This window comes from Helianthus annuus, chromosome 7 (assembly GCF_002127325.2).
Source record: "Helianthus annuus cultivar XRQ/B chromosome 7, HanXRQr2.0-SUNRISE, whole genome shotgun sequence".
Taxonomy (NCBI): domain Eukaryota; kingdom Viridiplantae; phylum Streptophyta; class Magnoliopsida; order Asterales; family Asteraceae; genus Helianthus; species Helianthus annuus.
Window position 1 is genome coordinate 132,141,152 of NC_035439.2, and position 25,047 is coordinate 132,166,198.

The window sequence follows — 25,047 nt, forward strand, 5'->3', positions numbered from 1 at the left end:
AAGGTTTCTTTTAATGTCAATTAATCTGGTCATTTATATATATATAATCATAACCAGTGGCGGAACCAGAACATTTTAGTCGGGGGTCATCATAAGCTTATTTTCTTTACATGTTATAACTAGGGGTCCACTTTATGTTTGTTTCTTTAAAACTCTGATTTTATATATAAAAATTCAATAAATTCTGGTGATCGGAGGATTAGCTTACCCTTTTAACCCCCCTATGATTCCGCCCATGACCATAACCACTATAAAAGGTCGATTATCAAAATATCACAACCAAATCATTTGTTTGTCAACTAGTTCGGTTATTTATGTATGATTTTTTTTTTCAAATATTTCACTACGATTCAGTTAATTGGTTACTACACCAATTTTCTATTGTAATGTATTCCATTTTTACTCTATATTTCATTCATAGCAAAGTAGACTCCTTGATTTTCTGTTTGTTTATATACATATAACCATAATCACAGGACTATACAACAATGAATATTTTTTAAAGTATTTTTTTTATAATTAAATGTGCCTTAGTGATGAGTTGAATTTGTGTACCAACTACCTTGTGGAACACGTACAGTTGACAATCTAACTACCTTCTTCCCCAAGTTAACCACCTTCATCTTCAATCCCACTACAAAACCACACCACACTTCACCCAAAACGATCAACCTCCCATAACTCATAACCACCACACCAATGAAGAGAGAGGGTCGTCAACACGGCGTCGTTCGCAGCTTCGCAGTCCTCCCGGCCCCCTTATCTAACCGCAGATACGTAAAGACTGTTGATTCCTCATCCGTCACAGGCGTATTCACCAAAGTCTCAACGAAGCCTACGAACCACTCAAAGTTCACAGGAAAATGTAGCACTGCAAGATGCATGGGTTGCCATATTCACCCGGCTTCTAAATCTAAAGACAAGGCCAAGGGTACCATGAAGTTGAGATCGATAGGATTCGATCATGAATTGGTTTGTTGTCAGCCTGGTGCTTCGGCTACACGCGCTTTTGGTTATTTGGTTAATGAAGGAAGTTATGATGATGGTGATGAATATGAATATGAATATGGTGATGGGGTTGGGGTTGGGGTTGGGGGGATTGTAAAGGAGGAGCATATTGAGGATGAGTGTGTGAGTTATTGTGATGTAGGGTTGTGTTGGGGGGAGGGGGGTGAAGGTGAGTGTGGTGAGGATGAATGGTATTTGGTTGGGCATTTTGAGTGATTGATTTAGATCATTTGGTGATGTTTGTGTTTGTGATTTGTAATGTTGTTTTGTTAAGGTGTGTAATTCAAGAGATTGAACTCTTCTTGATTGATTAATGAATAATGACATGTTTTTCCTTTTTTTTTTTTTTTTTTTTTTTTTTTTTATATAATCGTTTTCGTTTTTAAAACGGCCAACAGAAGCCCAATTAACTGGGTAAACCCAGTGGCAAAAAGCCACCCACGCCCTTGAGTACAGACAGCGCTGGTGACCCGTTCCGCCACCATTCCAAAGAAAACCAAGCACTTGAAGACCCATTGTGGTAAAAACCATTGCCAGTGATTACTGATTACTCCTATTGCTGGGCTTTCCGGAAGCTATGGATCAGGCCCACTGTCTGCTAATCGAATCGAAGTAGTGTTTGTGTTATCATTCAACTGAAAACAATGTGTGGATCCTGAAGCTATGGTCTTGACCCGACCGGACTGGAGATATGTACATTCAATAGTATAAGTCAAAAATTAGAAACACATATATAGCTTGGTTTTAGCAGTGTGCCTTGTATGTTGCGTTAGAGGTGGCAAACGCAGCGCTTCAATCATGATAAGGTTCGAGTGTTCTTATGAAGCGACCCAAAGCAACGCTTTAGTGGCCAAGGCGTGAAGCGATGGTGGCTGGTTTGACTTAAATTTTGAAAAGCTGATAAACTTATTTTTTAAAAGTTTATAAACAAATATGCTCTGAAACATAAGTTGATAAACTCATAAATTATTACAAAATAAATTCTTTAAATATTTTAACAAGAAAAACAACTTTTTACTTTGTTACAATGGTATTGTTTGCCACATATATCATTTCTCCTATTAAATCATCTACATGGCTCAAAAAATAACAAACATAAATTATTTAATTGATACACTAGTCATTTACAATGCCCATATCCTCTTGATTTATATCAAATAGTGTCCTTACCCTCTTCGTACTCTCCGCTACCGGTGCTGGCGGCGGAGGGCCTAACAAACTCAAATCAACCGTCGCACCACCGTTGACTGCCGCCTGGACGACAGTATCATAAGCTTTCGCCGACAAGCTCAGCCCCTTACCCTGAGCCTTCAAAAACATATCATAAGCCAACTTTGGTTTCCCATCGTTCGCAAGTGCTTCGATCAACATCTCGTACGAAACCTCATTAGGCTCGATCTTCTCAACCTCCATTCGTTGAAACCATTCATAAGCGGGACCACTTGCGTTGTTTCGAGCACATGCGGTTATGATCGCATTGAAAGTGACTACGGTTAGCTCAACTCCTGACACTGCCATTTCACGGATGATCGATTCGACTATGTTAAACTTCCCTTGTGCTGCGTAAACCGACGCCATGATCGTATACGCGTACGAATTCGGTTCCACGCCCATTTTGATCATATGCTTCCAAACCCGAAGTGCTTCATCGTACAGTTTCCCCTTCTCCAGAACGCTTAAAAGCGCCCCGTATGATATGATCGTTGGTTTTTCACCGTTTTCGATCATTCGAGTGAAGATTTGAATCGCGGCTGACGGCTCGGAAGCTTTCGAGCATGCGATCAGGACCGAATTCCATTCTTTGCTTCCCGGTTTTAACCCTTTTTCTTGCATTTTGTCGAGTAATCGAATTCCCCATTTCCAAATCCCCTTCTTTCTAGCGGCAGTTAGTAAGAAATTGAAATGAGAGACGATGAGTTCATACGACATGTTGTTCGGTTTCGGCCCTTTATCGAGCAAATCTTCGTATATTTCGAGAGCGGCCCACCATTTCTTAGCTTTACCAAGTAACCAAATCACATGGTTGCAGACCGATAAGCTGATTTCTGAACCGCTTTCTCGTATCCTGTTAATAATTAGAAGTGAGCAACAAACGGATTAACCGAACCGAAATAACCGACCAATACTAATAATTGAATTCGATGGTTTCGGTTTTGTTCTCTTTGAAACCGAAAGTTACAGTTCGGTTATTTATGTATGATTTTTTTTTTTTCAAATATTTCACTACGATTCAGTTAATTGGTTACTACACCAATTTTCTATTGTAATGTATTCCATTTTTACTCTATATTTCATTCATAGCAAAGTAGACTCCTTGATTTTCTGTTTGTTTATATACATATAACCATAATCACAGGACTATACAACAATGAATATTTTTTAAAGTATTTTTTTTTTATAATTAAATGTGACTTAGAGCATTCACATCCAATCCACTAAAAATATACATACATTTCACTAAAAAACAACTCCTATATCAATATATTTCCACTAAAAACAAACACTTTTTCTGTCTCCTTTTCAATATATATTTCATTTTCTCTCTCCTCCACTCACAACCACTTTCAATATATATTAAAAAAATATAGGGGGTGAACAGTGTTAGAAAATAAAATTATAGGATCAGAAAAAATTCATCATTTCCTTTTAAGAGATTTCCTGCACCATAATTATCTCAATCATTTAGCCGTTAGGGACATATCCAGCTCATGTTTCCTTTTATCTTTGATCCTTGTATCCCTATATATTGGGGCTGTTTGTTTTGTCTAAGATGTACAACAATATTCAATACAATTTCAAGCATTCTCTGATTATCAAAACAATATGGTATCAGAGCAGGCCTGAATCGATTCAGGGAACTGCTCATCACCTACCCTTTTCGTTTTTTAAAAAACCATAGTCAAGGCCACCATGAATCCCGACGGCAGCCCCACTATTCAAAATAATACCGATCTTTCAACCCAATTAGCCAACCTTCTCAATGGTTTTCAATCATCCCAAAACCAAAACACCAAACACAATCTGTCCGATAGCCTCACGATCAGTCTTAAACTCAACAATCAAAACTATGCCTTATGGGCTCGTATGATTCGTGTAGCTATCGGAGGTAAATCAAAAACTCTTCTTGGTCATTTGTCAGGAAATCCGGCACCCCCCAAACCATCCGAAGATGGGTATGAGCGATGGGAACAAGACGACCTCGTAGTGTTCTCATGGCTTATACAAAATATTGAACCAACAATTGCAAGCAATCTGACCGAGTTTCCCACTGCCAAAGCCTTGTGGGATGCTCTCGTTACCACATACAGCAGTGGTAAAGATAAACTCCAAACCTTTGACTTACATGTCAAAGCGAACGGAATTAAACAAAATGGAACTCCCCTTGAGGAGTTTTGGATCATAATGCAAGGAATCTGGGGAGAAATAGATCGAAGAGATCCAAACCCCATGACATCCCCAACCGATATTACCACTTACAACAAACTGAGAACAGAACAAAAACTGTTTCAGTTCCTTAATGCAATCGACAGACAGTATGATACTATCAAGAGGGAAATCCTTAGGATGGATCCGCTCCCCTCGGCCGAAGAAGCATATGCGGCGGTCCGGAAGGAAACCGCACACCAAAATATCCTTGGGACCACCGCCGGAACTCAATCAGGAATCGGAGCGGGACTTGCTACTACTCGACCCGACCACAATGACAGAGCCCTAGGGCTTGCGGCCAGGGGGCAGACGCGCCGCTCAGATGTCCCATTCAAACCCAAAATCGACAAAACTAACCTCAAGTGTGAACATTGTGGAATGATGAGGCACACCAAAGATGTAACACCCCGTGTTTTCCAAAAGTCAAAGTCAAAGTCAAGTGTTGACTGTTATTGGAATTAAAGATTAATAAAGATTAATTTCATTTTAGTTTCATTTTGATTTTCGTATTATTTGGAGTAAGTGTTGTATAATCAAACTAATCGACCGATAATCGAACTGTGAATCAACGACCGACTGTGAATGATAGGAAGTAACAACGCAATAAAGCTAGTCAATCAATAATCAAGCTAATCGAATCAATCATCAAACTCAAGTGTGTGGATTTTAGTACTTTTATACGTGTGTGTGTGCCTTATGTGTTACTTGTGCATGTTTACTTTTATGTTAAAGTGTGTGGTGAATCAATCAAATCAATCAAGGCTCAAAGGTGAATCAAACTCAATCGGAATCGAATCCAAATCATGGTGTAAGGATGCTTGTATGTTAGATATAGTAGTTGGAACTAAAAGTAATTTGATTAGGAATTCTATCATCCTCAAATCATCGTTCATCGAAGTCGAAATACCAAAAATCGTCGCGAAACACTCAAAACCAGGCAAGCCGATCGAACAGGGCAACCTGATCGAACAGGCTAGCCGATCGAACAGGCTGTTCGATCGGACAGCTGCTCGATCAGGGATGCTGTTCGATCAGCTGACCCTTTCCTCTTTTGGAAGCCTATAAATAGGGCTGTCCTTGTCAAGCTTTCCACTTTTGGAAAAGCTCTGACCGACCAGCCTCTTCTTCTCACCAAATCTCAGATTTCTCTCAAACCGGTAAGTATTTCGCTCTAATCCTTGTACGTTTTTGTTCATTAATCGATTCTCCATCTTTCTATCTTTCAAAATCTGAATTTCAACCATGAAATCACCAAGATCTAGGTGTTCTTGAGTGATGTCATCATGGTGTTCTTGGTGTTCATCAAGAACTTCATGTTCTTGACTTCATTCAACCGTGAATAAGCTAGATCTAACCGATTTCCACATGAATAACCTAAAATCTTCCAAAGATCTTAACATTTCACGGTGGAAAAGGATTGGAAGATGGGTTTTCATCTATCTTTCAACTCTTTTATACTCAAAAAGGTGAAAACGAGACTTGAACCGATTTACAAATCAATCTAAACAAACACATGGTTCAAGATTCGGGTTCTACCAAGAGATATACCGATTCCGGGTTAAACGTTAAACTTGGGTTCCAAACCGTCTCTGACCGGGTTTGGGTGATTCCTGCTCGAGTCAGTAGGCTAGGTGGGGACTTCAGTTTGTGGTTCAATTCGTAGTCAAAATATCTCTAAAACATCAACAAATAACGGGAATAACCAAGTGTGTAGTGGAAGGTTAACCGAATCGAGAAGCTGGCCGAACGGCTAGGCTGTTCGATCGAACAGCCCAACCGAACGACTATGCCAGCCGATCGGTTAGGCTAACCGATCGACTAGCACTTAGACCCACCAACTCACAAAAGTGTAGTATTGACGAGGTACTGTTCGATCGACTACGCCACTCGATTGTAATCATTACTGCTCGGATCATGAGATACTATACTTTAAAAACACTTAGACTTTTGAAACAATGGAATGTCACCCGATCGAGCATGCTAACCGATCGAGTGACATCTTGCCAAGTCTGCAATGCTAACCGATCGGTTGGGCTAACCGATCGAACAGCTGTTCGATCGGCCAACTTGAAAGGTAGTACAAACCATCATACACAAACACATCCTTCCCATCAAAGGAAGAAACAATCCACTTGAAGGAACCAGCCGATCGAGCCAGCCGGCCGATCGAATGGATGTTCGAACGAACTTTCAAACCAATCGAACAGCCCACTCGATCGAACTGCTGTCCGATCGAATGGCCTACTCGATCCAAGTACATTGTTTACTTTTTCCGCGTTACTCATCGTTGTGTTATCGAACTATTCAGGCTAAACTATTCTCAGTGCTCCCTTCAATCCACGATCAATCACTGTGAGTATACTCGATCCCTTTTTGCTTTCAGCACTTTTGGGTGTTACATACGTAATCTATCAAATTCACAAACAACACAAACTATTTGAACGCTAACCTATTTGCATGTATTACTTGTCTAAATGATTGCTGTTTATTATGTTTACACGTGGAGTGCTATCTACCTGCTTTAGCAACGTAGTACTATAGTTTGGACTCAGCACCCGTTCACACGGGGGTTGCTAAGGACAATTACTTGCATGGATTACGGTGGTAATCATGTATTGCGAACTGTCTCGGACAGTCAACTCGAAGTCGTTGGTATCGATGGTCCCATGTTGATAATTTACATGCATCGTTTGCCCTTGTGTACGTGCTTGGTTATGCGTAAACTATTCGAACTCTATATGCTATATCAAACTTGTGTACTCACCTTTACATTATATGTATTGACTTTTATTTTAACGTATGTGACAGGTGTTTAAGCTACTAGCGTGCTAGGGAAGCGAGGCAATAATAAGCTTTTAGGAGCCTGTGACCTTAGGACAGTGTCCACGTATCTGTTCCAGGGCCATAATTATCTGTAGGTCTTGTACTGGCACCTGTAGTCAGTAAGATTTACGGATAGCCGTCTAGAGGTCTTAAAACAATATTTACATTCGGTCTGTAATAATTAAGAATTTGAGTTGTCGGAACAGTTCCCATATTGTTTAGTTGATTTCTATGATAACTTGTTATTATTTGGGACACGGTATGGGACGTGTTATATAACTGAATTATATGATAGTTGCTGTGGAAACTTTTGAACAATCTGTTTCGCTCAGTGCCGCGCCCCGATGATTCCGCCATCGGTTGGGGTGTGACAGATTTGGTATCAGAGCCATAACTATAGGGAATTAGGTTAGACACGATCTAGTCCGGATCGCTGTCGTAGAGACCTAGACTATAGTTAGGAACCAAGAGACCAAGTTTATGTGCTTATTTTATGTTGTTTCCTTCTATTCTATCATTACATCCGAACTCCGAGCCAAATTTCGTAATTTGGACGGGATTAGGAGTGAAACCCGCAAATTCCTGCCTAAATTACGAATTTTTGCCAACTATTTGTGCGATTTTCTATCAACAAACGGGGGAGAATTATACCAAATTAGGGCTGAAACCCGTAATTTGATGAAAACTTTCCTCTAAATTTTCTTAAAACAAGGAAGAAATTGCTAAGCTAGGGGTGAAACCCTAACCTTGGCAGTTATTCCGACTTTATTTTATCTCGCCAAGGCAATTGACGGACTCCAACGACCTGAACTCACGAGTATGACCTAGAATGCGCATGCATAATGCCCAAGAATCGAGGCAGAAACATGTCCCCTAGAGTCGAAAGTGACGACAAGTCAACTGTGAATAGTTAAATTGCCATGGTTAGTCAAAGTCTAGTAGCCGCAGACAATCCATTTTCCAATTTTGAGTGTTGTTTTGTTGATTTTATATGATTTACCTGTTTAAGTGTTTTAAGATTTGTTGGTTACTCCATTTGTTATCAATCTGCGTGACTTTTGTTGCTATCCTATCTCGATTCAAATCCCTGTTGATGTGATCTAAACGAAACCAGTGTGCTATGCTACGCTATACGACTAAGTTAGACGATATAATATGATGCTATCCGATACGCAAAACGAACGACACTCGACTTGTGGTTATAGGTTTCTGTTTTCTGATCGCCTCTGTGATAAAATTGCGTACGTGTTTAGGAAATTAAGTGCTCTATTTGCTTAATTGCTTATGTGCCCTAACTGCTTCTGTGCTTATGTGCCCTAATTGCTTCGGTGCTTATGTGCCTCTATGATTATGTGCTTATGTGATTATATGTGTTACGTGACGAGAGATGCGACGTGATTCTAAGCTTTAGAGATCTAAGGACGTGTGAGACTCGAATTCGTTGTGTTGAGCCTGTGACGATGTCTATTGCAGACCATGTCGTCATCTGGACAACCTAGATCACACTCGCGTCTTACCCGCCAGGAAAAAAGGGATCGACGTCTGGCCGCTATCATCTCTAAGACTGTGGCAAAAGCCGTCAGTGATGTGTTCGAGAACGCAAGCAAGTCATCTGAGGAATCCCGAACCCTCACGCCCAAAGATCCCAACAAAGCTACTTTTAGCTTCAAACAATTCAAGGCATGTGGGCCAAAAGAGTTTACCGGTGAAGATGGCCCTACGGCTCTGTTTCATTGGTTTGACTCGGTAGAAGTCACCCTTCGTCAAAGCGGATGCCCAGATCACCTCCGTACTCTCAATGCTACCGGTGTCTTCCAGTCGCGAGCTTTGGACTGGTGGACCGCAGAAAGGAACAAGCGCGGGAACGACGCTGCATACGAGCTGACGTGGAAGGAATTGAAAGCGATCATGATGGACGAGTTCTGTCCTCCCCACGAACGCCAAAAGTTGGAGGATGAGTTCTGGAGTATCAAGCAAAAGGAGGGAGACAACGCTGGTCTCACTGCCCGTTTCAAGCAATTGAGTATCATATGTCCCGACCAGGTCAAGACTTCTGACATGACCATCAAGAAATACATCCGTGCTCTTCCGGATTGTGTCGCAGATTTTGTTCACGCCGCCAAACCCGCATCAATCGAGGAAACCTACCTACTCGCTGCCGAGATTAATGACAAGCGGGTGAAGGCTGGTTTCTGGGATAAGCAAGTCAAGCCCCTGCATCAAGTTACTGCCGCATCAACTGATAACACCACTGCCCAAGCCTCCAAGTCTTCGAGAAGAAGAAAGAAGAACAAGAGTTGCGCTGCCGCAACCACTGCTGCTCCCATTCAGTCTGTGCCAGCACAACAACAGCAACCACAGCGCACTGCTCCAGTGATCAATGCGCCACCAGCTAAGCGCGCGTATACCGGACCCCACCCTCTCTGCCCAACGTGTTCCTATCATCACCCAGCGGGTGTGGCTTGCCGATTCTGCGCTCACTGTAACGTCTACGGGCATTTCACTGCGAGTTGTCGCTATGGTCCCCGTCAAGCTCAAGCTCAAGCCGCTGTCAACCAGGCTCTACTCCCTGCTCCTCAAGCTCCTCAAGCTGCACAGGCCCCAACAACCAATGTTCGGACCTGCTTTGCATGTGGTGACCCTAACCACTTCGCAAACCGGTGCCCGAACAGGGTGGTGAAACAAGAAGCTCAACAACCCCAGCAACAACAACAACAGCCTCAACAACAAGCCGCTCACGCCAGAACTTTCAACATCAATGCACGTCAGGCTCAAGCTGATAACAACGTGGTCAATGGTACGTTCCTTGTGAATGGTATATATGCATCATGTTTGTTTGATACTGGAGCCGATAACTGCTTTGTGTCATTTGAATTTGAGAAACTTCTTAGACGTAAGCGCTCTTATCTTTCGACACCCTTCGAAGTGGAAGTCGCTACCGGAAGAACCATTGCCGTCAATTCTGTGCTCCGTGATTGTACTCTCAAGCTCAACAATCATGTATTCCCGATTAACCTCATTCCAATGCAACTCGGAAGTTTCGATGTCATAGTAGGCATGGACTTTCTTCGTGAAAACCGTGCTGAAGTTGTGTGTTCCGATAAGATGATTCGTTTTGTGCTAGCTAGTGGTGATATTCTATGTGTTTATGGTGAAACTACTGCAAAAGATCTCAAGCTCATGTCCTGTCTTCAAGCTCGCAAATATCTCCGCAAGGAATATCGAGCCTTCTTGGCCAACATTGTTGTAGCAGAGACGGACAAGAAAAAGAAAGTTGAAGTCAAGGATGTCCCCGTTGTCCGAGAATTTCCTCAGGTGTTCCCTGATGATCTTCCTGGATTACCTCCAAGTCGTGATATCGACTTTCGAATCGACCTTATTCCAGGAGCCAACCCAGTGGCCAAGGCTCCGTATCGACTCGCTCCATCCGAGATGCGAGAACTCTCAAACCAGCTCCAAGAGTTACTTGAAAAAGGCTTCATTCGCCCGAGCACTTCTCCATGGGGCGCACCAGTCCTTTTCGTCAAAAAGAAGGACGGGTCGTTCCGAATGTGCATCGATTACCGGGAATTGAACAAGCTGACCATCAAGAACCGATACCCTTTACCAAGAATCGATGATCTGTTTGACCAACTACAAGGTGCTCAGTGTTTCTCCAAGATTGATCTACGTTCAGGCTACCATCAGTTGCGGATTCAAGAGGAAGACATACCCAAAACCGCTTTTCGAACCCGATACGGCCACTACGAATTTGTTGTCATGCCTTTTGGTTTGACCAACGCACCCGCGGTCTTTATGGATCTGATGAATCGCGTGTGTAAACCGTTCTTAGACCGTTTTGTCATTGTATTTATCGACAATGTCCTGATCTATTCCAGATCGAGGGCCGAACACGCGCAGCATTTGCGATTGGTTCTCGAGTTGCTTCAGGGAAACCAACTCTACGCCAAATTCTCCAAGTGTGAGTTCTGGTTGGAGGAGGTTCAATTTCTGGGTCACATTGTGAATAGTCGGGGTATACACGTTGATCCTGCAAAGATTGAGGCAGTCAAGGGATGGGTTACGCCAAAGAATCCGTCAGAAGTTCGCTCTTTTCTCGGATTAGCTGGTTACTACCGGCGATTCATCGAAGGATTCTCAAAGATTGCTGTACCACTTACCTCCCTTACTCATAAAGACAAGCCTTTTGTGTGGGGAAACGCGCAGGAGACTGCTTTCCAAACCCTCAAACACATGCTGTGCCATGCACCAGTTCTTACACTGCCGGACGGAAGCGATGACTTCGTTGTCTATTGTGATGCTTCAAACCTTGGACTTGGCTGTGTTCTCATGCAACGAGACAAGGTTATAGCTTACGCATCTCGACAGCTCAAAATCCACGAGAAGAACTATACCACCCATGACCTCGAGCTAGGCGCAGTTGTCTTTGCCTTAAAGATTTGGCGACACTACCTGTATGGTACAAAGTGTACGATCTTCACTGATCACAAGAGCCTACAACATATCTTTAACCAGAGAGAACTCAATATGCGTCAACGCCGATGGGTAGAACTTCTCAACGATTACGACTGTGAGATCCGTTATCACCCAGGCAAGGCGAATGTAGTTGCAGACGCCCTCAGCAGAAAGAATTACGTGATAGGTGTTCGAAACATCCAGGCTCAGTATAACCTCGAAGCTCTCATCCGCGAAGCACAACATGCTTGCTTTAACGAGCGTACGTTGAAGAAAGAACGAATCTATCACGATGGAACTCAACTCGTGAGCAAAGCCAACGGGATATTCTATTATCTGGACCGAATCTGGATTCCGAGGAGGACAGATTTGCGAAAGATCATCATGAACGAAGCCCACAAGTCCCGATATTCCATTCATCCCGGTGCGGACAAAATGTACCAGGACCTTCGCTACAAGTACTGGTGGCCTGGGATGAAAAGGGATATTGCTCTATATGTTGGTAGCTGTTTAACTTGTGCAAGAGTCAAGGCTGAACACCAAAGACCCTCAGGCTTACTCGAACAACCGCCGATACCCGTATGGAAGTGGGAAAGCATAGCTATGGATTTCATAACTAAGCTTCCGACCACGCCATCAGGTCACGACAGTATTTGGGTTATAGTCGACCGTCTAACCAAATCAGCCCACTTTTTGCCAATACGAGAAGACTATAAGGTGGCCAAACTAGCCCAAATCTACACCGACGAGATCATTAAGAATCATGGTACGCCTCGAGACATCATTTCGGATCGCGATGCTCGGTTTACATCGAGACTGTGGGAAACTTTTCAAGCAGCTCTTGGTACGACGCTGAATTTGAGTACCGCATTCCACCCGCAAACCGACGGGCAGACTGAAAGAACGATTCGCACTATTGAAGACATGCTCCGTGCGTGTGTTATTGATTTTGGTGGTAGTTGGAGCAAACACCTACCGTTGGTCGAATTTTCGTACAATAATAGCTATCACTCCAGCATCGAAATGGCACCTTTCGAAGCCTTGTATGGTAGGAGATGTCGCTCGCCTATTGTATGGCACGAGGTCGGTCACTCACAATTGACTGGGCCCGAGATTCTGCAAGAAACGACTGACAAGATCCACCAGATAAGGGAAAATTTGGTGAAGGCCCGGGATAGACAAAAGATGTACGCCGATAAACGACGCAGGCCCCGCGAATTTGCAGTTGGCGACTACGTGCTCCTAAAGGTATCACCTTGGAAGGGAGTAGTCCGATTCGGCAAAAGAGGGAAACTTGCGCCTCGATTTGTTGGACCTTTTAAGATTCTGGAAAGGATCGGTAAAGTGGCCTACAAACTCGAATTACCGGAGGAACTCAGCAATGTCCACCCGACTTTCCATATTTCAAACCTTCGAAAATGCGTAGCCGACCACGACGCAATAATACCACTCGACGATCTTCAGGTCAATGAGACGCTACACTTCGTGGAAAAGCCTGTCGAAATCATGGACCGACAGACCAAGCAACTCAGACGCTCTCGCATTCCTATTGTAAAAGTACGATGGGAAGGCAAACGAGGCGCGGAGTTCACTTGGGAACTCGAAAGTGACATGAAGGCCAAGTACCCGCAGTTGTTCAGATAGATCTGAAGCCTCAAATTGGTAAAATCACACGGCGATGTACGGTTCTCGGCCTAATTTCGGGACGAAATTCCCTAAAGGAGGGGAGACTGTAACACCCCGTGTTTTCCAAAAGTCAAAGTCAAAGTCAAGTGTTGACTGTTATTGGAATTAAAGATTAATAAAGATTAATTTCATTTTAGTTTCATTTTGATTTTCGTATTATTTGGAGTAAGTGTTGTATAATCAAACTAATCGACCGATAATCGAACTGTGAATCAACGACCGACTGTGAATGATAGGAAGTAACAACGCAATAAAGCTAGTCAATCAATAATCAAGCTAATCGAATCAATCATCAAACTCAAGTGTGTGGATTTTAGTACTTTTATACGTGTGTGTGTGCCTTATGTGTTACTTGTGCATGTTTACTTTTATGTTAAAGTGTGTGGTGAATCAATCAAATCAATCAAGGCTCAAAGGTGAATCAAACTCAATCGGAATCGAATCCAAATCATGGTGTAAGGATGCTTGTATGTTAGATATAGTAGTTGGAACTAAAAGTAATTTGATTAGGAATTCTATCATCCTCAAATCATCGTTCATCGAAGTCGAAATACCAAAAATCGTCGCGAAACACTCAAAACCAGGCAAGCCGATCGAACAGGGCAACCTGATCGAACAGGCTAGCCGATCGAACAGGCTGTTCGATCGGACAGCTGCTCGATCAGGGATGCTGTTCGATCAGCTGACCCTTTCCTCTTTTGGAAGCCTATAAATAGGGCTGTCCTTGTCAAGCTTTCCACTTTTGGAAAAGCTCTGACCGACCAGCCTCTTCTTCTCACTAAATCTCAGATTTCTCTCAAACCGGTAAGTATTTCGCTCTAATCCTTGTACGTTTTTGTTCATTAATCGATTCTCCATCTTTCTATCTTTCAAAATCTGAATTTCAACCATGAAATCACCAAGATCTAGGTGTTCTTGAGTGATGTCATCATGGTGTTCTTGGTGTTCATCAAGAACTTCATGTTCTTGACTTCATTCAACCGTGAATAAGCTAGATCTAACCGATTTCCACATGAATAACCTAAAATCTTCCAAAGATCTTAACATTTCACGGTGGAAAAGGATTGGAAGATGGGTTTTCATCTATCTTTCAACTCTTTTATACTCAAAAAGGTGAAAACGAGACTTGAACCGATTTACAAATCAATCTAAACAAACACATGGTTCAAGATTCGGGTTCTACCAAGAGATATACCGATTCCGGGTTAAACGTTAAACTTGGGTTCCAAACCGTCTCTGACCGGGTTTGGGTGATTCCTGCTCGAGTCAGTAGGCTAGGTGGGGACTTCAGTTTGTGGTTCAATTCGTAGTCAAAATATCTCTAAAACATCAACAAATAACGGGAATAACCAAGTGTGTAGTGGAAGGTTAACCGAATCGAGAAGCTGGCCGAACGGCTAGGCTGTTCGATCGAACAGCCCAACCGAACGACTATGCCAGCCGATCGGTTAGGCTAACCGATCGACTAGCACTTAGACCCACCAACTCACAAAAGTGTAGTATTGACGAGGTACTGTTCGATCGACTACGCCACTCGATTGTAATCATTACTGCTCGGATCATGAGATACTATACTTTAAAAACACTTAGACTTTTGAAACAATGGAATGTCACCCGATCGAGCATGCTAACCGATCGAGTGACATCTTGCCAAGTCTGCAATGCTAACCGATCGGTTGGGCTAACCGATCGAACAGCTGTTCGATCGGCCAACTTGAAAGGTAGTACAAACCATCATACACAAACACATCCTTCCCATCAAAGGAAGAAACAATCCACTTGAAGGAACCAGCCGATCGAGCCAGCCGGCCGATCGAATGGATGTTCGAACGAACTTTCAAACCAATCGAACAGCCCACTCGATCGAACTGCTGTCCGATCGAATGGCCTACTCGATCCAAGTACATTGTTTACTTTTTCCGCGTTACTCATCGTTGTGTTATCGAACTATTCAGGCTAAACTATTCTCAGTGCTCCCTTCAATCCACGATCAATCACTGTGAGTATACTCGATCCCTTTTTGCTTTCAGCACTTTTGGGTGTTACATACGTAATCTATCAAATTCACAAACAACACAAACTATTTGAACGCTAACCTATTTGCATGTATTACTTGTCTAAATGATTGCTGTTTATTATGTTTACACGTGGAGTGCTATCTACCTGCTTTAGCAACGTAGTACTATAGTTTGGACTCAGCACCCGTTCACACGGGGGTTGCTAAGGACAATTACTTGCATGGATTACGGTGGTAATCATGTATTGCGAACTGTCTCGGACAGTCAACTCGAAGTCGTTGGTATCGATGGTCCCATGTTGATAATTTACATGCATCGTTTGCCCTTGTGTACGTGCTTGGTTATGCGTAAACTATTCGAACTCTATATGCTATATCAAACTTGTGTACTCACCTTTACATTATATGTATTGACTTTTATTTTAACGTATGTGACAGGTGTTTAAGCTACTAGCGTGCTAGGGAAGCGAGGCAATAATAAGCTTTTAGGAGCCTGTGACCTTAGGACAGTGTCCACGTATCTGTTCCAGGGCCATAATTATCTGTAGGTCTTGTACTGGCACCTGTAGTCAGTAAGATTTACGGATAGCCGTCTAGAGGTCTTAAAACAATATTTACATTCGGTCTGTAATAATTAAGAATTTGAGTTGTCGGAACAGTTCCCATATTGTTTAGTTGATTTCTATGATAACTTGTTATTATTTGGGACACGGTATGGGACGTGTTATATAACTGAATTATATGATAGTTGCTGTGGAAACTTCTGAACAATCTGTTTCGCTCAGTGCCGCGCCCCGATGATTCCGCCATCGGTTGGGGTGTGACAAAAGATCAATGCTTCAGAATCGTTGGCTATCCCGAATGGTGGAGCGATGGCCACAAGAAAGGTACCAAGAGTAATAAGGATGGAGGAAAGGCAGCGGTCGCCACCAACCGTACCGAAGATTCCGGCAGGGGCGGCGAAGATTCCGGCAGAAGCAACGAGCAGCACAGTGGAGGATTTGGTGGAGTTGCCTTCGCCGGAGAGTCTGAGCCGAATGAAGGAGGTAATGGGTCTGGGAGACTAATCTCAGATCCCTCTTTATTGAACCCTAGATTTTTTGATTATAGATATTTAGAGTTACTCAACAAGACTCCTCCTTTAGAATATAATGATACTGGTCAATTGGAAAGAAATAATAAAAGCTCTTTTAAACAAAATCATAATAAGGAACAAAGAAATAATAAAAATTCTTTTAAACAGAATAGTAATAAGGAACGTGAGGATAATGTTTTTCCTAATATTTTTCCTAAGGAAAATATTAATAAATGTAGAAAATCTAGATTTTTTAAAACTAAATATTGTAAAGGAGGAAAACATGTGCCGAACTCCCAAGCCAATATAGCTAAAACTTGTGAAAACTCGGATGAATCCTGGATATTTGATTGTGGTGCTACTGACACCATGACATATGATTTATCCGATATTATAAATAAAAACAACCCTAGAATTGACCATATCAAAACCGCTAACGGGGGGTTGTTCCTGTCAAAGGAGGAGGAACTGTTGAGATATCTCCTACTTTAAAACTCTCAAACTGTCTCTACGTCCCATCCCTGTCACATAAACTATTATCCATTAGTCATGTTACAAAAGAGTTAAATTGCACCGTCTTGATGCATCCAACCTTTTGTATTCTTCAGGATATCAGGACGGGAATGATCATTGGGCGTGGCACTGAACGATTGGGATTGTACTATGTGGACGAAGTAACTCAACCGGGAAATGTGATGCTTGCCCATGGAACAACAAATAGGGAAGCTTGGCTCTGGCATAGGAGATTAGGCCATCCATCTATTGGCTATTTACGTCTTTTATTTCCAAAACTTTTTTCTAATAATAATAATTTCCATTGTGAAACGTGTGTCTTGGCTAAAAGTCATAGACAAACCTATAAATTAAATAACACCAAAGTTGCGTTACCTTTTTCTCTTATACACTCAGATGTTTGGGGACCCGCTGAGGTCATTGGAGGACAAAACTTTCGTTTTTTTGTTCTTTTTATTGACGATTGCACTCGTATGACATGGATTTATTTTTTGAAAAACAAAAATGAAGTTTTCGAAAAATTTAAAATATTTTATACCATGATACAAACACAATTTAAAACTAATATTCAAATCCTACGATCTGACAATGGAGGAGAATATGTCAATAATTCCATAAAACAATTTTGTCAAGAAAGAGGCGTTATTCACCAAAAAACATGTCCACATACTCCCGAACAAAATGGCACGGTGGAACGAAAAAATCGAATCCTCTTAGAAATCACACGCGCCCTATTGCTTGAGTCAAGGGTTCCTACATCTTTCTGGCCTGAAGCCGCCTCTACTGCCACCTATTTGATCAACCGTCTCCCAACTAAAGCTCTTGATTCAAAAACTCCCATACAAGTTCTGTCCGAGTTTACTAAAATTCCTCCACCTCTCACGTTACCACCACGAGTTTTCGGATGCACAGTCTATGCCCATATACCTAAACATGATCGAGGCAAACTTGGCCCATGCGCTGAGAAGTGCGTTTTTGTTGGCTATGGGGTCGATCAAAAAGGATATCGATGCTATAGTCCAAAACGGCGACATATGTACACTACCCTTAATTGTGACTTTCTTGAAACCGAATACTTCTATACCCCCCAGCACAGTGGTCAGGGGGAGAAGACCTATGACACACTAAGCTGGCTAACCAAGATTTTTTCACAAGAAGTCAGTCACAATAACCAGAACGAGGCTCCAGCACCTACTCCTAGTCCACAAATCGATCCCACCGTTAGTGCCACTAACCAAGATTGCCCTCATCCAGATACTGAGGTAAGTCATGTCGAAATAAATGAAACTCAAAATACTGAAACTAACAACAATGAGAGTACTGCATATCAAAATTTGCAGGAAGAGTCTATACAGGAACAAGAAGAACCAACACAGGAACAAGAAGAACACAATATGGAAGAGGAAACAACAGGAAAATATGTCTTGCCTCCAAGAGCGAATAGAGGGATTCCTCCAAAACGATACTCTCCAGAAAAAGAAACGAAGTCATCTAGATATCCCATGGCAAATATTGCAAATGGGAACTTATCGAAAGAAGCCAAAGCCTTCACCGCTTCCTTATACAAGGAGCAACTACCAACCTCCATAGAACAGGCCTTGAATTTGAAAAATTGGAAAAAAGCTATGGAAACAGAAATGCAGGCACTCAAAAGAAACGATACATGGGAAAAATGTGTTCTCCCCTCAGGAAAAAGACCCGTAGGATGTCGTTGGGTCTTTACAATCAAACACAAAGCTGATGGAACCATTGAAAGATATAAAGCTCGACTCGTAGCGAAAGGCTACACCCAAACATATGGGATTGATTATTCCGAAACTTTTTCTCCTGTTGCTAAACTTGACACTATTCGTGTTCTCTTCTCCATCGCTGCAAATGAAGGATGACCCCTTCATCAATTTGATGTCACAAATGCCTTTCTGCATGGAGAATTAAAAGAAGAAGTGTACATGGAGGCTCCTCCCGGTTTTGCCAAAGACTTTAAAGCGAATGAAGTGTGTAGATTAAAAAGGACTCTTTACGGTCTTAAACAGTCCCCTCGGGCCTGGTTTGGCAGATTTACATTAGCAATGAAAGGATATGGCTTCCGACAAAGCAATTCTGACCACACACTTTTCCTCAAAAAGACAGGTAAGTTTGTGACTTGTTTAATTATATACGTTGATGATATGATTATTACAGGTAATGATGAAGAAGAAATCAAGAAGTTAAAGAAAAGTCTCTTCACCGAGTTTGAAATGAAAGACTTAGGAAGACTGAAGTACTTTCTTGGGATTGAAGTTCTTAGATCCCAGCAAGGGATCTTCATATGTCAGAAGAAATATATTCTTGATCTCCTTGCTGAGATAGGGATGATTGACTGCAAACCAGTTGACACTCCCATAATGACCAACCAGAAACTCTGCATAGAGGAAGGCAAAGATTTGGCCGACAAGGAACAATATCAACGATTGGTGGGCAAACTTATATATCTCTCGCATACCCGTCCTGACATTGCATACGCGGTAGGAGTTGTCAGTCAATTCATGCACCGACCACAAACTGATCACATGGATGCAGTTCTAAGGATCATAAAGTACCTTAAAGGGACTGTAGGCCATGGGATTTTGTTTCGGCCAAACAGACACTTGAAGATTCAAGCCTATACAGACGCAGACTGGGCAGGAAACAAAGATGACCGGAGATCTACTTCAGGATACTTTACTTTGGTTGGTGGAAACTTAGTTACATGGAAAAGCAAAAAACAAAAGGTTGTTGCCTTGTCTAGCGCTGAAGCAGAATTCCGAGGCATTGCACGAGGATTAGCAGAAGTTCTTTGGATACACAAACTTTTATCAGAGATTGGTTTTCTCCAAACTGAGCCCAGTAAAATCATGTGTGACAATCAAGCCGCCATACAGATTTCAGAAAATCCTGTCCAACACGACCGTACAAAGCATGTGGAAGTTGATAGACATTTCATCAAAGAAAAGCTCGAAGCAAAGATTGTAGAACTCCCATTTATCCCATCTAAGGATCAACTTGCAGACATTCTAACCAAGGCCGTCAACGGTAGATTATTCAATAGTTGCCTCAACAAGTTGAGCTTCGGAGACCCTACTACTCAACTTGAGGGGGAGTGTTAGAAAATAAAATTATAGGATCAGAAAAAATTCATCATTTCCTTTTAAGAGATTTCCTGCACCATAATTATCTCAATCATTTAGCCGTTAGGGACATATCCAGCTCATGTTTCCTTTTATCTTTGATCCTTGTATCCCTATATATTGGGGCTGTTTGTTTTGTCTAAGATGTACAACAATATTCAATACAATTTCAAGCATTCTCTGATTATCAAAACAATAAACAGTGTCCCCCCAAATATACAGATGAACAGTAACATTTTCTCTCTCCTCCACTCACAACCACTTTTTATAATTTTTATATTTTAAAAACCCCCCACACAGATTTTGGTGGTTTGGATGAGAATGCTCTTAGTGATGAGTTGAATTTGTGTACCAACTACCTTGTGGAACACGTACAGTTGACAATCTAACTACCTTCTTCCCCAAGTTAACCACCTTCATCTTCAATCCCACTACAAAACCACACCACACTTCACCCAAAACCATCAACCTCCCATAACTCATAACCACCACACCAATGAAGAGAGAGGGTCGTCAACACGGCGTTGTTCGCAGCTTCGCAGTCCTCCCGGCCCCCTTATCTAACCGCAGATACGTAAAAACTGTTGATTCCTCATCTGTCACAGGCGTATTCACCAAAGTCTCAACGAAGCCTACGAACCACTCAAAGTTCACAGGAAAATGTAGCACTGCAAGATGCATGGGTTGCCATATTCACCCGGCTTCTAAATCTAAAGACAAGGCCAAGGGTACCATGAAGTTGAGATCGATAGGATTCGATCATGAATTGGTTTGTTGTCAGCCTGGTGCATCGGCTACACGCGCTTTTGGTTATTTGGTTAATGAAGAAAGTTATGATGATGGTGATGAATATGAATATGAATATGGTGATGGGGTTGGGGTTGGGGTTGGGGGGATTGTAAAGGAGGAGCATATTGAGGATGAGTGTGTGAGTTATTGTGATGTAGGGTTGTGTTGGGGGGAGGGGGGTGAAGGTGAGGATGAATGGTATTTGGTTGGGCATTTTGAGTGATTGATTTTGATCATTTGGGGATGTTTGTGTTTGTGATTTGTAATGTTGTTTTGTTAAGGTGTGTAACTCAAGAGATTGAACTTCTTGATTGATTAATGAATAATGACATGTTTTTTTTTTCGTTTTTTTAACGGCCAACAGAAGCCCAATTACCTGGGTAAACCAAATGGCAAAAAGCCACCCATGCCCTTGAACACAGACAGCGCTGGTGACCCGTTCCGCCACCATTGCAAAGAAAATCAAGCACCTGAAGGCCCACTATAGTAAAAACCATTGTCAGTGATTACTGATTACTCCTATTGATGGGCTTTCCGGAAGCTATGGATCCTGAAGTAGTGTTTGTGTTATCATTCAATTGAAAACAATGTGTGGATCCTGAAGATATGGTCTTGACCCGATCCGAATGGAGATATGTACAAGATACATTCAATAGTACAAGTCGAAAATTAGAAACACATATATAGCTTGGTTTTAGTAGTGTGCCTTATAAGTGGCGTTAGAGGTGGCAAACGCAGCGCTTCAATCATGATAAGCTTCGAGTGATCTTATGAAGCGACCGAAGCAACGCTTTGGTGGCTAAGGCGTGAAGCGATGGTGGCTGGTTTGATTTAAATTTTCAAAAGCTGATAAACTTATTTTTTATATAGTTTACAAACAAATATGCTCTGAAAGATAAGTTGATAAACTCATAAATTATTACAAAATAAACTCTTTAAATATTTTAACAAGAAAAACAACTTTTTACTTTGTTACAATGGTATTGTTTGCCACATATATCATTTCTCCTATTAAATCATCTACATGGCTCAAAAAATAACAAACATAAATTATTTAATTGATACACTAGTCATTTACAATGCCCATATCCTCTTGATTTATATCAAATAGTGTCCTTACCCTCTTCGTACTCTCCGCTACCGGTGCTGGCGGCGGAGGGCCTAACAAACTCAAATCAACCGTCGCACCACCGTCGACTGCCGCCTGGACGACAGTATCATAAGCTTTCGCAGACAAGCTTAGCCCCTTACCCTGAGCCTTCAAAAACATATCATAAGCCAACTTTGGTTTCCCATCGTTCGCAAGTGCTTCGATCAACATCTCGTACGAAACCTCATTAGGTTCGATCTTTTCAACCTCCATTCGTTGAAACCATTCATAAGCGGGACCACTTGCGTTGTTTCGAGCACATGCGGTTATGATCGCATTGAAAGTGACTACGGTTAGCTCAACTCCTGACACTGCCATTTCACGGATGATCGATTCGACTATGTTAAACTTCCCTTGTGCTGCGTAAACCGACGCCATGATCGTATACGCGTACGAATTCGGTTCCACGCCCATTTTGATCATATGCTTCCAAACCCGAAGTGCTTCGTCGTACAGTTTCCCCTTCTCCAGAACGCTTAAAAGCGCCCCGTATGATATGATCGTTGGTTTTTCACCGTTTTCGATCATTCGGGTGAAGATTTGAATCGCGGCTGACGGCTCGGAAGCTTTCGAGCATGCGATCAGGACCGAATTCCATTCTTTGCTTCCCGGTTTTAACCCCTTTTCTTGCATTTTGTTGAGTAATCGAATTCCCCATTTCCAAATCCCCTTCTTTCTAGCGGCAGTTAGTAAGAAATTGAAATGAGAGACGATGAGTTCATACGACATGTTGTTCGGTTTCGGTCCTTTATCGAGCAAATCTTCGTATATTTCGAGACCGGCCCACCATTTCTTAGCTTTACCAAGTAACCAAATCACATGGTTGCAGACCGATAAGCTGATTTCTGAACCGCTTTCTCGTATCCTGTTAATAATTAGAAGTGAGCAACAAACGGATTAACCGAACCGAAATAACCGACCAATACTAATAATTGAATTCGATGGTTTCGGTTTTGTTTTCTTTGAAACCGAAAGTTACAGTTCGGTTTCAGTTATGTCTCGCTTCATAACCGAACCGTACCGAACTATAAAACCAAACCGCACCGAACTTGTTTGAATATCTGTAGATTTGTTACCCATATTATTATTTTGAGCCAAAAATTTAATACAAAAATTCATTAATAGGTGGTTAACAAAAATTTTAGGCCAATTTCACTTTAAGCCCATATGTAAAACTGAAAACCAACTCGTAACCGAACCGAACTCATACGAAAAACTGAAAACCGAATGCACGCCCCTACCTGTTATACAATTCTTTAGCAACTGTGTAATGATCCACACGGGTGCAAGCCCATATGAGCTTTTCGTGTTCAGACCGGCCCGTCTGCAGCCCAGCCTGGTCCATACAAGTTAAAAGTCTCAACACTTTCTGGCTCGAATCCTCGCTGTTCACCAGCCATCTTCGCATAACCTGGTAGCAAATTCGAACCACAAAGTCCTCCAACTTCTTCGCCTCGGTTTCCCAATCTTCACTCTTATTATTCTTCCCGATTTCACCATTCCGGTAACTGTTTTTAAACCCAACATAAAACTCAAGCGCTCCAAACCCGTCTTCCATTCGTCTGTAAGCCAACAATGCTGTCGAATACGAAGCTGGAGACGGAGACAAACCCTTCGTTTTAATCTCGTTAAAAACCTGGAGAGCCTTGGTTTCGTCCCCTTGCGCTAACGAAATCCCCATCAATGTGTTGTAAGTCACCACATTCGGACACACACCACTGCTAACCATATCATTCATAACGTTTTCCACGTGATCAAACTCTTCGGCTTGCTTAATCGCGCCCAAAAGACTGTTATACACAAACAAATTCGGCCCGGGTCTCTTCCGTTTCAGCCATTCTACAACCGCAACAGCCGAATCCACCCGTTTATCCTTCCCAAAAGCCCGAATTATCGTAACGTAAACCTGTAGCGGAAGATCCCCTTTGTCACCTAACACGAGTTCTACATCGTCTGCGGTTTTCGCACCCCGTAAGCTCGACGCTAACGCGCGGGTATCCACCCGTTTCCCCCTGTTTTCGCCTTCAATTTTCGACGTTTTCGTCGATTTCGGATGCGAATTTTCATCTAATTTTTCTCTATCTGTATCAATATCATCTACCGAATTCAAACTTTTGCCTACAACTACTTGTTCTTCAAATGCTAAAGCTAAAGGTACAACAGATGAACCAACAGATGAAGCAAATGAGTTGTTATTGAGTCCCCAAAATGCATAAGCATTTACCCTAGAGTATCTGCAAACATATTCACCTCTCAAACTTGTTAAAACCTTATGGTTTCTACTTTTTTTCTTCACTAAATGAGGTATAGATTCTAAGTTTAATATATGATTAGATTTTGATGGGCATACACTCAGAGTTTGCATGTTTTTTACAGATTTGAAGCTGAAAATATGGGGATTGAGGTGGAGATCATGGTTTACACAAGTGGGTATGAATCAAAGTGTTTTGTTGAATGAAAAGATTGAAGAATTGTACCTGGGGGATTGAGCAGAGGATAACAATGGCGGATTGGTGTTGAAAGTGTTGAAGAATGAAGAGTTTAGTTTGATGTGAGATTGTTGGAGATGTTGTTTGGTTGTGTTGTGTGGTGTTTGCTGGCAGTTTCAGGGCCTTACAATTGGGGAGTAGACAAAATTCGAATGCAAATTACTTTTTATGGCTTAAATAGCATCATTAAATAAAAAAAAAACAAAAAAAATATGCTTTCTGTATTTTTATGTTTACACCAATTTGTAGTAGATGCCATTTACCGTTCGAAATTACAAGAATCATCTTTACATTTTAAAAATCTTGCATCGGGCGTCCTTTAACGCTAACCCAGTTAAAAATTTTAGTTAATTTTGATTATGTGTCTTGCACATGAGGACACTTTAGTCATATTAGAGCATTCACAATTGAGTCTTCTTCTACATCTTTATAATTATACTAAAAAACACTACATTTTCTCTCTCATTTTC

General features: G+C 41.8%; 4 protein-coding genes across 4 annotated transcripts; 2 read left to right on the top strand and 2 right to left on the bottom strand.

Moving 5' to 3' along the window:
- Nucleotides 1–626: 626 nt before the first annotated feature.
- Nucleotides 627–21,226, top strand: LOC118480440. Its single transcript, XM_035975290.1, has 2 exons — nt 627–1,186; nt 21,124–21,226. The coding sequence occupies exons 1-2, from the start codon at nt 700–702 to the stop codon at nt 21,159–21,161; spliced, it is 525 nt and encodes a 174-aa protein (XP_035831183.1). The 5' UTR covers nt 627–699; the 3' UTR covers nt 21,162–21,226.
- On the bottom strand, nt 2,091–3,111 carry LOC118480439 (protein LOW PHOTOSYNTHETIC EFFICIENCY 1, chloroplastic-like). The gene has a single exon (XM_035975289.1). It carries the CDS (start codon nt 2,935–2,937, stop codon nt 2,125–2,127), a length of 813 nt encoding a protein of 270 aa, XP_035831182.1. The 5' UTR covers nt 2,938–3,111; the 3' UTR covers nt 2,091–2,124.
- Nucleotides 3,804–17,407, top strand: LOC118480438. The gene is made up of 3 exons (XM_035975288.1): nt 3,804–4,831; nt 16,246–16,461; nt 17,099–17,407. Exons 1-3 carry the CDS (start codon nt 3,919–3,921, stop codon nt 17,134–17,136), a joined length of 1,167 nt encoding a protein of 388 aa, XP_035831181.1. The 5' UTR covers nt 3,804–3,918; the 3' UTR covers nt 17,137–17,407.
- Nucleotides 21,227–21,970: 744 nt separating the features above from the next.
- LOC110866973 (protein LOW PHOTOSYNTHETIC EFFICIENCY 1, chloroplastic) lies at nt 21,971–24,711 on the bottom strand. Its single transcript, XM_035975291.1, has 2 exons — nt 23,330–24,711; nt 21,971–22,953 (listed from the first exon to the last, which is right to left on the bottom strand). Exons 1-2 carry the CDS (start codon nt 24,451–24,453, stop codon nt 22,005–22,007), a joined length of 2,073 nt encoding a protein of 690 aa, XP_035831184.1. The 5' UTR covers nt 24,454–24,711; the 3' UTR covers nt 21,971–22,004.
- Nucleotides 24,712–25,047: the final 336 nt, after the last annotated feature.

Coding starts and splice junctions, on each gene's coding strand:
- LOC118480438 (XM_035975288.1), top strand. CDS start 3,919: ATGAATCCCGACGGCAGCCCCACTATTCAAAATAATACCGATCTTTCA. Junction 4,832..16,245: donor AATGATGAGGCACACCAAAG/ATGTAACACCCC, acceptor GTGTGACAAAAG/ATCAATGCTTCAGAATCGTT. Junction 16,462..17,098: donor GTCTGAGCCGAATGAAGGAG/GTAATGGGTCTG, acceptor TGTATTCTTCAG/GATATCAGGACGGGAATGAT.
- LOC118480439 (XM_035975289.1), bottom strand. CDS start 2,937: ATGTCGTATGAACTCATCGTCTCTCATTTCAATTTCTTACTAACTGCC.
- LOC118480440 (XM_035975290.1), top strand. CDS start 700: ATGAAGAGAGAGGGTCGTCAACACGGCGTCGTTCGCAGCTTCGCAGTC. Junction 1,187..21,123: donor GGGGGGTGAAGGTGAGTGTG/GTGAGGATGAAT, acceptor AGGGGGGTGAAG/GTGAGGATGAATGGTATTTG.
- LOC110866973 (XM_035975291.1), bottom strand. CDS start 24,453: ATGCAAACTCTGAGTGTATGCCCATCAAAATCTAATCATATATTAAAC. Junction 22,954..23,329: donor GCTAAAGAATTGTATAACAG/GTAGGGGCGTGC, acceptor AATTATTAACAG/GATACGAGAAAGCGGTTCAG.